At 41.3% G+C, this 12,985-nt stretch overlaps 1 protein-coding gene and 1 long non-coding RNA gene across 4 annotated transcripts; one reads left to right on the top strand and one right to left on the bottom strand.

The window, feature by feature from the left end:
* Positions 1-1,042: 1,042 nt before the first annotated feature.
* On the top strand, positions 1,043-10,874 carry elf2a (E74-like factor 2a (ets domain transcription factor)). Of its 3 annotated transcripts, none has more exons than XM_046405823.1 (9): positions 1,043-1,264; positions 2,883-2,966; positions 4,901-5,186; positions 6,396-6,503; positions 8,127-8,243; positions 8,499-8,582; positions 8,804-8,996; positions 9,124-9,378; positions 9,668-10,874. In XM_046405823.1, the coding sequence occupies exons 2-9, from the start codon at positions 2,892-2,894 to the stop codon at positions 10,239-10,241; spliced, it is 1,692 nt and encodes a 563-aa protein (XP_046261779.1). In that variant the 5' UTR covers positions 1,043-1,264; positions 2,883-2,891; the 3' UTR covers positions 10,242-10,874. The 3 variants fall into 3 exon arrangements, with proteins under 3 accessions (XP_046261779.1, XP_046261780.1, XP_046261778.1); XM_046405824.1 differs by having other exon boundaries at positions 1,043-1,366; positions 8,130-8,243; XM_046405822.1 differs by having other exon boundaries at positions 1,043-1,366.
* On the bottom strand, positions 8,818-12,887 carry LOC124067994. Its single transcript, XR_006844856.1, has 3 exons — positions 12,608-12,887; positions 11,979-12,089; positions 8,818-8,936 (listed from the first exon to the last, which is right to left on the bottom strand). It is a non-coding gene; the product is annotated as an uncharacterized LOC124067994 (long non-coding RNA).
* Positions 12,888-12,985: the final 98 nt, after the last annotated feature.

The raw sequence follows: 12,985 nt of genomic DNA, 5'->3' as shown, positions 1-12,985 counted from the left end.
TGTTATTTGTCATATCATTGGATTATTCTGACCTGTGCATCAGTTCGACAGCAGGATTTTATTAGATTGTAGTTGGCTGAAGAGGAGCTCATTTTGAATTATTTTGTACAGGACAGCAACTAATGATTTTTTTAAAGGATGGATTATTAATCTGATTAATATTTTCTCTATTAATCATTTTCTTGCCCAACCAATAGTACAAACCTTTGTATTGTTCAAATAAAATTAAGTCATTTAAAAGAAAAACAACAAATCCTGACACAAAAGAAGCTGATACCATGAAATGGTTTTACATATGACTGTAATACTCAAGGAAAGTACGTCTTACTAGCAAATGTGATTACATTCCACTACTGGCACAAACAATGCCACACACTGTACTGTGTTTGCATTTCATGACTTTCATATGTTTTTTGTTGTTTTTGTTGTTTTTTTAAGTGGAAAATTAGAATGAAATGTGAGTGTTCATTGTTAGTTTTGAAAAGCATTATTGAAATGACAACTTTATCAGTGTTATAAGAGGAGAGGAGATGAAGAGAGGAGTAATTAAATAATAAAAGTTAATTCCATATGTTAACAAACTGGAGAATGGCTGGAGAAGAAGTAGTTTCAATTTTTCTATTATGCTGACTTGTGACCAGCCATCTTAAAAGCAAGAAAATAAATAGCAAAAAATAAAAAGCCTATAAAAACAAGGACGCCCACGCCGATTTATGGCCTTATCAAGGAATCTAACCAGACTGCGACCGAGAAATGATAATAATTTTGAAAAAATGAAAATACGTTTAAAAGTAAGTCAAGATTAATTTTGCAATTTAACAATCTGCTCTCAATAAGGACTGTTTGTAAGAACGCTTTTAGGAAGTCAAGCTTTCTGAAAGATAAAATTCAATGAAAGTGCAAACAAAAGCAGACAATGACTGCCGTGTCATCAGCGCGAGCAAAAGCTCTCCGGCGGAACAGTAGCAGTAGCCAATCACAGTAGAGAAGGGCGGGACTGGGCGAAACTGTCTCGGGGAAAAAAAAATAACGCGTTTGTCCTCGTGACGTCATGGCGGTTTGTGCTTTGACCCGCTGGATCCGTTGTCGCGAAGAGGCGGCGCGCCGGAAAGCTACAGCATAGCAAGGAACGAGTAGTAATCAAAACAACTTCAGGGCCGTCATCTGCGTTCACCCTTTAGATTTCAACACAGGGCATCAGCGGGAGTCTATACAGTGATTTGGAGGGACGAAGGACTTGCAAATACTGGTTTATGCAAGCGAAGTAAGCGTTTTGACTCCGTAAAACTTGGCTAACGTTAGCTAGCGCCAGGCCCTACTAGTGCTAGCTGTGGGGCTTACTTTTCGCTAGCAAAAGAAAAACAAGGTAAGGAGAGGAAACCCATTGCATTAAGATATCAGTTGGCTCTGATAGATCACAACTCCCAGAGCAGATATCATAATTTGCTCTGCTTGCCGGCCAGTGTCAGTGTAATTCTACTACACGTTATATATTAATCTATATATATGTTAGCTAGCTATCGGCTAACTCTTTCGAGCTCAATAACTAACCTGCTAGCCAGTGCAAAGTTATCTGATTTTCCTATAAAAGGAGACACCTGTATTAACATATTTTTCATAGCACTAAATATGTGACGTTACGTAACAAAATGCTTTATGTTAGCAGCGGTAGTAGCTCAGACGAAGTCTTGTTGAGTAAGTAGCAGAAGCGTTTAGTTAGCTAACTAACTGTAGTTAGCTACGGGGTCTGGAGCTGCAACTACAGACTGAGTGAGCGAGCACACAGACTTGCCAGCCCGCTCAGAAAGTAAACATTAGCTTGTATGGTGAGAACAGTTAGTGTCTGCCGTCTCTTCAAACAAGACAAGTGTACCTGACTTGATGAACACAACAGTATTTGCATCCACTCTTCTGTTTTGAATTAGAATTGGCATTTAGCCAACGTTACGATTTACTTTGCAAGTGAGTTAGATGTATTCGGGATTCTTGCCTTGTTTACGGTAAATGGTCAGCTGTAACCAAAACCCTCCCTAAATATCGATTTAATATTATTTTTAGCAATTTTGGTTTTAAGCTCAGTGTTATGCTGTATACCAGACTTATGAGACGTTTTTGAACACGCAAACTTTAACCAATATTTAATTCATTTAATTTAAATATTTATCATGTAATATTTATAAACCTATTGTGTTCAGTCTCAACCAACTGTAGTTTATCACAGAAATTTAACATGAACATTGTGAAGATGCTTCATGAATTTTAATGTGATCAAAATGCCAAATTTAGTGTTATCTAATGAACAGTTAGTTATCGGGTTTATAAGAAAATCTGCTTCATAAAAGCTGTTGGCATTAAGTTAAAATGAATCAGGCACCAAGTCTCAATATGCAATGTGAACAACTTTATACAAGAGCCAATTGTTGTTTTTGCTTTTTTATGTCACATATTAATCTTAGGTATTTGTGAGTTGACTCCTTTGTTGGTTGTTGCAACCTGTGGCTCTAGTATGAAGATGTTCTTGTCTCTTATAGTGAATTCGATGCTTGGCCAAGGCCTGTGACCATTTAGTTGCATTCTCATTGAATTTAGTGACCATGTTGAAATAAAATGCCTGCTGTAGGATCACTTACAACCTGAATCTAGCATAGGCCTGGTTCAGAAGTTAGGAAATGATGTTAGACTGTGCTGTGTTTTTTCCTCATAACACTTAAAGTCATGAGGTGAGCAGGTAGCCACGGGGCTTTCACATGACCCCAGCCCCTGCACACACACACACAAACACACTCCAGACTTAAGTGTGATTACCAAATCATACTTAAACAAAACCTTCAGCTGTTATATTGTCTTCTCCATCCTAACCGCCAGTACTTTTGTTTTGGCAGGAATGAGTGATGACCTCTGTGGTAGTGTCAGATGGTGGAGGGAACATAGTGGAGTATGTCACTGTGGTAGAGGAGTCCCAGCAGGTAAGCCTGTGCATCACCACAACTGTGGCCCACAAAGCTCTATGCTGAAAAGAGAGGATGTGCCAATGGCTACAAAGTCAGTGGAGGAATAATAGAGTTGCACAAATTCAGTTGTATAGTTGTCAGTTGTCAGTTGAAATATACGACGGTGAGCATTTTACTGAGAAGTTACCAAGAATTCATTTGTTAGAATTAAAAATGTAAGAATATAGACAATCAAAAATATATAATAATAACATCCATTTTCGTTTAGCTTTTGTCTATAAATCACAGAATAAAATGTTTTTGTCTGCGGCAAGCATCAAAGCATCACAGAAGATAGATTTAACTGACCATTTATTTCGTTTTTTCTGATGCTGACTGGCGAGGGTAGCAGTCGATTAGTTGCACACAGCTCTAATTATTTTATATGGGATTTACAGGATTATTTAGCCATACAGTAACGAAGCAAATGAGAAAACGTAGTGTTGATTTCAATCATACTTTCCAGTCTTTATGAAAACTTAACATGTGCTAATGTTGCAACACAAAAATTTGCATAACTGCAAAGTCAAGTAACACTCATGGGCAGGATGAGTAGGATTTTCGCTCTCAGTCATCACTTGCAACCATCTTCAAATTAAACCATTTAGAACTAAAACATACAAGTTCGTGGAAAAGAAGGGGTGATCAGCGATTGGTTGTTCACACAATCACTCGCTTATTGTGAGTGTGTGAACAACCAAGACTCCCTTAAAATCATGCAGTTTTGAGAGTTGCCGAGTCAGGAGAATCTTAATAAACCAAATGACCAATTCTTTTGTAAATTCAGCATTGCATGCAGAGGGATGAGTTTGTTTCTTTCCTTGTAGAAAGTTAGTCACAGCATCAGTCTGCCTGTCACCCTGCTCCATGTCTGAAGTGTGTCTGATCTGTCAGCATTTAGCAGCTGTTTGAACACACTCTTCAGGCTGATTTCACCACTTACACCAAATTTATGAAAGATGACAACATTTTATTGATGGTAAATCTCAGATTTAGCATTAACCAATTTCAAGGGGAAGTTCCCAGACTCCTGTAAATATCCCTCACTTTTGTAAGTTAGGAGTTGGGAGAAATTGTAAATTTTATGAAATGGTTTCTGCAACAAATTGTTATTATTTTGGCCTTTTTGTAAAATGATGTATGTGTCAATATGCATTATGCATACAGAGCAGGGAAATGAGATCTGATCACAAGTGGTAACTCGAGAGACATTCTAGTGACTGGTGTGAACTGTTGGACTCAGAGGTGTCCACTTGTGATTAGATCTCACACAGGATGCGTGTTAACACAAGGTCTTATCAGGGCCTTGGTCCTTGTCAGGTTTTTTTTTTTTTCAACCTCATCTTCATCCTGTTTTAACTGCATAATAGTCTGAGAATTTTAGTCTTGTCTTTGTCAAAGAAAAGCTTAAGCTATTTTAGAAACTGCTGACATTGTAGACTTTAGTCATCAGTCGGATTATATGGAACATTTTAGTCAATTCAGTCTAGCAATAAAACAATTCATTTTTCATCATTTCAGGCAAACTTTTTCATGTACACTTTTATATTTTCTTTATATTAAACTCACTCAATACTTCTCCATAAAACTCGCAGGTTATATCTATATATATATATATATATATATATAGATATAGATATGTATATGGATATATATATATATATATATATACACACACACACACACACATGTTTATTTCATACTTTAAGGAACCAGCATTAAAAATGGCATATAAGATCAAGGGTTACAAATTCCACAACTCAGATTAATGTCTGGTTTTGGTTAATGTCTGGCACACAGCATTGATTAGCTATAAGACCATCATTGATTAACTAAAATAACATCAATTGATGTGGAAAACCCAGGGCCACCACTAAAAAACATGTGACATCTTTTCAAACTGTGTTCAGTGTGAGCAGCAGCCTGCTGAGGAAGAGGAGGAGGAGGAAGAAGTAGTCCAGCAGGAAATTGAGGCAGTGATCATGGAGGGTGGAGAGGAGGTGGAGGAAGATGTGGAAGAGGAGGAGGGTGTGGTGCTGCAAGAGGAGGGATGTCCAGCAGTGATCGTGGAAGAGGTGCCCAGTGCCCAGGTGGAGGAGTGCTACTCGGCACAGGTCCTGGTCTACGATGACGAGACGTACCTGATGCAGGACGTGGCCGAGGAGCAGGAGGTGGTCACAGAGGTGGCCGAGACCGGTGAGGCCCAGTTCTCTGAATGGTAAATCTGATGAGGTGGTTTGAAAGAGTTCACCTCGGGCCTGGAGTTGCATTCGCCCCAACTCTTTTATGTATAATTGGGTAATTTTTGAAATATTTTTAAATAGCACACACTTGATTTTTATTGATCTATTTGTTGCAGGAGAATACAATTAAAGCACGATATACCTGTTCACTGTAGGTGTCTACAGGACTTCGGTTAAAGACAAAGTGAGGTGAAAAAATACAGTTTCTGAGTGAGCTGTTTCTAACTGCAGGGCCCCCTGCATTTATCTTCTTATGTGATAAATGTCTGTCATGTGTATGATGTAGGCCTCAGAGACTTATTGTGAGGACCCGTCCTCATGCCCACATTATGAGAACCAATGAAATCTGCAGGATCTGATTTTACTCTCTCTTGTGACTAAACCTGCCAGTTCTTCACACTGCAGAGTAAAAACATAATCCTGAAGATGTGGTGACCTCACAAAACACATTTTTAATCATGGCTCAAGAATTCAAGGCCTTCTGTTCCTGAGATTGTGACCAGATTTCGCTTTTGGTCACATTGCTGATTGTGTAGTTCTTCAGTGCTGCCCGGTTGAAGATGTGTATGTAGTATCCACATTTTAGAATTTGTAGCTTGAAGCTTTGTAGCCCACCACAGGCACATTACTTTTAACAGACATGAATGTAAACTTTAACTTGAACGGTATGCGGAGACATTCAACCACGGGCAGGTAATTCACATTCACATTGTTTCACAATGTTACTTCAAAGAGAAAACTTAAGGTCTCATATCAACTCATGTTGCTTAAATTTAATTCATCTAAAAATATCTTTGATTTGGACCATACCTGTTGTGTCACTCGTTTCATTTAATTGTACCTGTTCATTTGAGAAAAGTGCTGCATGTTCCTCTTGAGCTGCTGTCAACATATGTGACAGTGGTATACTGCCCTCTGCTGGTATCTATGATGTCTAACTATTTAGACCAGATTACAGGAAACAGGAAGGGAGTAACAGATTGCTTCTGCAATCCTCAAACAAGGAAGTTAACATCTCAAAATAGTTAGGTTGCAGCGCTGTACTGTTGTGAATGTAACCTTTACAGACTCACAGGTCTAGTTGTATTGCTTCTTCTCCGGAGGAATGTGCTGTTTGCAGAGGTGTGTGTGCTGACAGCCTTCTCTCTGCTTCTCCTCTCAGTGGAAATGTCGGGTCACGACATGGTGTGTTTTGACAAAACATTTGAAGCAGCTGAGGCTCTCCTCCATATGGAGTCCCCTGGAGGACTGCACAGTGAACGCAACACAGGTAAACACGCTGTTAATACAGTTTGTAGAGCACATTAAAACCCATGTGCACAGAGAACCATAAGTTCATATGGCTGTCAATGTCTGTTATCCATGTATTTTAGATGTCAATTAGAGGTGTTCACAGGTTCAAAAATATGTCCCTGAACCTGAAAAGACCCAGAAATGTACACAGACCCAATCAGTATTTTTAATGTTAATTTACAAGTTGTCAAAATGTAGTACCTTCCTGAATGTAAATTAAGTAAAAAACACATTCAGACTTTCTGTTATTGTTACTGATTTGAAGCAAGCATATTTAATCCACTCGTCATTTCAGTTTCCAGTCCAGTTGTTGTCATAGTGACGGATCACTAATACAACTTGTTTACAATACACTTTGCGGTTTCGTCACGTTTATTCAGTTATGCCCTTATGAACTGTAATAACAATCGCTCTTCCGTTGCCACGGCAGATGTTAGCATTGCTAATTTGTTGTCACCTGCGGTCTGTTCTCTGACCCTTCGCCTCCTGATGAAGGGTAGTCGCTCACGCAGGTCACTTGGTGCCACTTTGTGGACACAGGTGCACTTTACAGTTTGCCTGCTGCTGCTGTTGTAGCACATGATCTGCTGTCTGATCACAGTTGTGTCCGTTTAGATCTACTCTGCTGTTACACATGATGTTAAACAAACACGTGAGCCGCAGCGAATATGAAACTTTGATCTGAACTGTGATGGTTCCAGGGTTCAGGTGGACCCATGAAGCCCTCTGATGTCATATGATTTCAGCAGCCAATAGGATGTTGTTTGGCAGAGGTGGCGATCCACCCAGATGCAATTCGGGTTATTTTCATGCTTTGATTTTCTGTCATGAAACTCCTGTAATTTGGTGTAAATAATCTTACAGGCATAACATGCAGCAGTTGTCTGTTGCTGTTTGTAAATACACCACTAAGACATTCTGAAGAAGGATAGCTGAGTGTTGAGTCTTATTCCCAGGTCTTCAAATCGCCAACTATTCTCACTGCTTGTTTGACAACAAGAGCATAGCTAACAACATGGTGTAAGACTGTCTATACCCTGGTCATCACCTGTTTGAGCTGTTGCCCTCCAGGAGTGTCGACCCATAGAGAATCACCAGACTCATGAACCATTTCTTTCTACGCTATTTGCACTCTTAACGAACTCAAACATGCAAAATGTAAACAGTCCTTGGGCAGCTTTCTTGAGTTTCTGTGCAATTTCACACTGAGCACTTTTACACTTTAACACTTTTATTCTGGTGGGTAACAAGTGATGATTGAGAAGGATTATTTACTGAGTCTGTGCAGAACTTCTTGCATGGATTTTTAAGATGCTGATATATTTATTGATAATACCTACATAGTTGGCCAGTTATTGTAAAAAATGCATGATGTCTTATCTGATAATTATATATTATTATGTTATAATTATACACATTTTACCAGTTACAGCTGGTACAGCTCACAGAACAGAGTTGATCTATTAGCTATTGAACTCGGCGGTTGCTGATTTGACCACTGAGTTCACTCAGTTTTGACCTACCACAGCTTGTGCTGGCGCTGTTGATTATGTTAGCGACCACAAACAGAAAATTGTGAATGTTGTTTGTTTGACCCCAGCAGAGGATGTGATGATGGAGACGGTGGTGGAGGTGTCTACAGAGTGTGGACCCATAGAAGAGGAGTCCTTCCCCATCCCTCCTGAGTGTGAACCTGCTGCCAAGAAGAAGAGAGGAGGTCAGTGTCACTGCGATGCGTCTGCTGTAACAGTCTGAGAGTAGAGTGTAATCTGTCAGCCAGCAGCAGCAATCTTTTAATTGTCAGCTGACAAAACAAACAGGCCGACAGGGAAAATGTGGGGGAATGTGACAGCAATTAAACTTACTGAGCACTAAAAGTTTTAACAGAGGAACCTGTTCACACTGAAAAAACTGATCTAGGCTTCAGCTTCCAGAATGATCGTGTGTGTGCGTGTCTGTGTGTGTTTTGCAGGTGGACGCAAGCCCAAGACACACCAGCCTGCTTCCAATGGCTCCTTTGACTTGGGGATCAAGAAGAGACCGAGGGAGGGCAAAGGTTGGTCAGAGTAGTGCTTTAGACGCTGTAGACGCTGCGTAAAACTTAAACAAAACAGAATGTTATTGGTAATTCTTTTAGACATTTGCTCAAGTGGAAACAGTCCAAAGACGATACATTTAGTGTTTGACCTCAACGGCTTCATTGATTTTTATAAATATACGCTTTTCTGAATTTGATGCCAGCAACATGTTTGTCTCATCATGTGTTGTGTCCTCAAGGCAACACCACCTACCTGTGGGAGTTTCTGCTGGAACTGCTGCAGGACAAAAACACATGTCCCAGGTACATCAAGTGGATGCAGAGGGAGAAGGGCATCTTCAAACTGGTCGACTCCAAAGCCGTGTCCAAACTCTGGGGGAAACACAAGAACAAGCCCGACATGAACTACGAGACCATGGGCCGAGCCCTGAGGTCAGCAGGTCCTTTCCACAAACACCTAAACCTGTACAGTCCTGAAGAGAAGCTCTCCCTGGCAGATAGAATAACACAGCTTTTGTATGTGTTATTACTGTGTGTGTGTGTGTGTGTGTGTGTGTAGGTATTACTATCAGCGTGGCATCCTGGCGAAAGTCGAGGGTCAGCGACTGGCCTACCAGTTTAAAGACATGCCCAAGAACATCCGGGTTATTGATGACGAGGAGGATGGAGAGGAGGTGGAGGACGGCGAAGGCGTGGTGACTGTCCAGCACCCGGTTCACCAGCAGGGCCCCATCAGCCTGGGCACCAATTCCCCACCTGCCACCCAACCTCAGCAGACATACGTCACCGTCATCCCCAGCAACACTGCTACCAGGTCTGATTGGTATTGCATCATTAAGGCGTTTTCAGTAAGGTTGAAGTCGAGCTGGAATGAAAACCTATTGGATCACATTTATGGTGATGTTATGCCCCTATTTAACACTGTATAACAAGAAAATTCCAAAAAGTCAATTTCTCTGTATTTTTATGTCAAAATCTGATTATACTTTCCTCTGATAAAACAGAATATGAAGTGTTCTCACAAAACCATGAACAAACCAACTGCCCTTTGGGCCTGAATATGTAGCTCTATCATCACTTCCTCCCTGTGTTTTCTCCTGCAGGCAAATCCGAGCCATGCCAGTGGTCATGACTAACTCACTAGGTCAGGTGACGTTAAACTCCTCCTCCATCCTTACCACGGGAGTCCCAGTAACGGTAGCCAACGCCTCTGCCAGCAACCCCCCCAAACTGGTCATCCAGGCTTTGCCCACTGTGCTACCCGCTGGCTCCAAAGCAGGAGAGAAGATCACCATCATCACCATCCCGGCCAACCAGCTGGCCACACTCATGCAGGCTAACCCATCAGGCCAGATCACACAGCTCATCCAGGCTAAACCTGTTGCTACGCAGGTTGCACAGGCCGCCGCCAAGCCTGCCGCCAACGCGCCTACAGTCCAGCTGACGGCAGGCCGGCCGACACCGCAGCTCATCCTGGCTAAACCGGCAGCAGTGGCCCAGCCGCTGCCGCAACTCTCTGTTCAGGTTGGCCAGCCTCACCCTGCCCTGCCCAAAACCCCCATCCAGCCCCCAAAGCCCTCCAGCACTCAGCCCGAGGCAGCACAATCAGAGGCAGCATCTGAGGTTCTGCTCTCCTCCAGCCCGCCAGCCACATCAGCAGAAACCCCATCATCCTGAGAACTCTGTCCTGAGCCGAGGCCACCAGGGGAGTACAGGAAGTGACTGTGGACACTGCTGAGGAAGTGCAGGGACCCCCCACTCTGTCCTGCCACAGAGATCCTCTCTGATTGGCTCAGGCTGTCGGCCTGACATTGGTCTCCACGGAGATGCTCTTACTCTGGAGCTGCTGAAGCCCCACAAAGGATTAAAGGGACTGTTGTAGAAAGACATGCAGACACACAGAGATCCTTCAGAGCTCAGAACACACGGGCAGCCTTAGATTGTACATGAAAAAAACTCCTTTTTGTAATGAAATGTAATATAAAAAGCCTGACAAGACTTTGCTGTAAACAGAAATGTAAAAATCATTTTTTGATACTCAGCAGGTATGCATCAGTACAGACGTAGGTTGAATTGATCTGTTTGATCGTCTGTTACGGTCCCTTGGTGTGTCACATTCTCTCAACCCTCGTCTTTTTTTACTGTTCATAAAAAGGGAGTGAAAGGATGTCTGCATCAACACAAGAGAAGCAAATGGTGTGTTCAACGTCTGAAGTATAATATACTATTTTTTTTTCTTGTACTATCAGTGTATTGAAGTAGATTTTACTGAACTATGTATTATAAAAAAACAACAAATGTGAATTAAAACTGTGTGATGTTGTTATTCAACCATCTGAAAAATGAAATGCTAGATAACAGACCTCATGTCACTTGTATGTAACATAGTGAGCGGCAAAAACATTTAAATAGTTTGAACAACACAGGAAACCTTGTGAAAATGTAAAGGCAGAAGAAAACATGCATACAGTGGCCCCCTGCAGATGAAGATCCTTACCGCTGTAATACATGATGTATTTAGGGCTGCAACTTACCATGATTTTCACTATAGATCAAGTCTATAAAATTATGAAAATACTATATACTATTCACAGTTTTTCAGAGCCTAAAGTGATTTTTTTTTTTTAATTTTGTCCAACCAGCAGTACAAAACCCACAGTCTCTTAAGTATTTTAAGCATTTTAAAGTACAATACAGTATGTATAAATACAATAAGCACATGCAGTCTAGTTAAGCTGAGCGACGGGATGCTGTCTGAGGTGAGGCTGTTAAAACGCTGCTCTGATTGGTGGGATTCATGTTATGCGCTCGTGTACAGGATGCATCAGCTTCTTTTTAAACACAGGGAGGAAGTGGAGTCTGCGTATGTAAGTGGCGCAGCTGTTTGGGTATTTTTGCCCACAGAGTCCGTGCACAAGCTGTACGTACATGCAGTGTTCGGCTCAGCGGTGGACAGGTGACTGGTTCGGGGAAATAAATGGGGCATGAGCACACAGAAAGCTGTGATGCATTTATGGTGTTGACCTGCTTGATTATGTGACCCACGTTAAGTATAACGGCAACACCCCAGTGATCAATAACAGGGAACTATTAATTACTGAAGCATTTGATACGGCATCACTTGAGTGTGGTGCTTGTGTAGCACTTGTGTCGGTCCTAACTAGGTTCTGAGGAGAAATGAGGAGTATGATAATATGTAAACCACCGACAGTTTTGTCCCAGAATACAAACAAATACAACGTTTACAATAACTCAGAAAATAATTTACAAAATAAAATAGAGCTCTTTTCTTTAGAACAAAACAAAATTAATCTGTTTTAGTCCCAGTTCTTGCTGTACTAAGTGTTATGTTTGCTGTTTGTCTCTGATGAACACTACACCCGGGTAGGTATACGTGTATGTGTGTTTTCTTACCTGGAAATCCCAGGTGCTGTGAGATGACTTCTCCGTGAGGACCCTGGCCAGTCTTCCGCGGGTCTGGTTCGCCATCGCTTCTTCACACGCTCAGCACAGCAAAGAAACAGCCTGCACATATAGTGCAGAACAACAAAACAAATTACTTGATCAACTTCACAAAAAGTGATATCACAAATGAAATGACATCAGATTCAATCACTGCATTAAGTTGTACGCTTAACTTTTCTTTTTACTCAGAAGACGAATTCAATGTGTGTATGTAAAAATATATATACTGTCAATAAAGCTGATTCTTCTTCTTCCTTTTACTCATAAACAGAGATACTCTCCCATGAATTCACAGGTAGGTTTTTTCAGTGTTGTTATGGAGTTTCCTCACATCCACACGAACCATGAAACGAGAGCATGTTTAAATAACACAGTAACAACTTTTTAACCTTTACACATGTTAGTAACGCTTTCAACATGAAATGATCAACTTACAGACACAACATAACCAATTAAATGATGGTGAAATTACGAATTCGCCGTCTATAGCTTTGAAAATCCTCCGACCGGTTTAGCTAGCTGACGTTTGGCTAGCTGTTACTAGCCGACATCTACACATAAACAACGGCTTCACTCACCGGAGTTTCAAAGCTACATCAACAAGTATCCGGCTCTGCCAACGAACACACTTTTCCTCTCTTTTTGGACAGTTTTCTCCGAGCTCTCGGTCTCCCCAAACACACGCGTGACTCTCTTTGCTTCTCCTTCGCGCTTTTCCGTCACTCTAACGAGCGGAGGCTCGGCTCTGACGTCAGTACAGGTGCCGACAGGTCCTAAAGAAAGAACTCGCGGAGAGTTAACCCAATAGTGACCAGACACTTTGAGCGAGTGGGTTAGACTTACTAACAGAATAACTACTTAAAAGTGTGTGGGAGGTGGAAAATGTTAGTTTCCTGATCATTATTACAGCAGTTCAATATCAACACGTGACAGTACGGTTGTTACATATGAGACTT

Source organism: Scatophagus argus, chromosome 12 (genome assembly GCF_020382885.2).
Source record: "Scatophagus argus isolate fScaArg1 chromosome 12, fScaArg1.pri, whole genome shotgun sequence".
In the NCBI taxonomy this organism is placed as follows: domain Eukaryota; kingdom Metazoa; phylum Chordata; class Actinopteri; family Scatophagidae; genus Scatophagus; species Scatophagus argus.
Note: the sequence above shows the minus strand (reverse complement) of the source record. Positions and strands in the feature narration are given on the sequence as shown.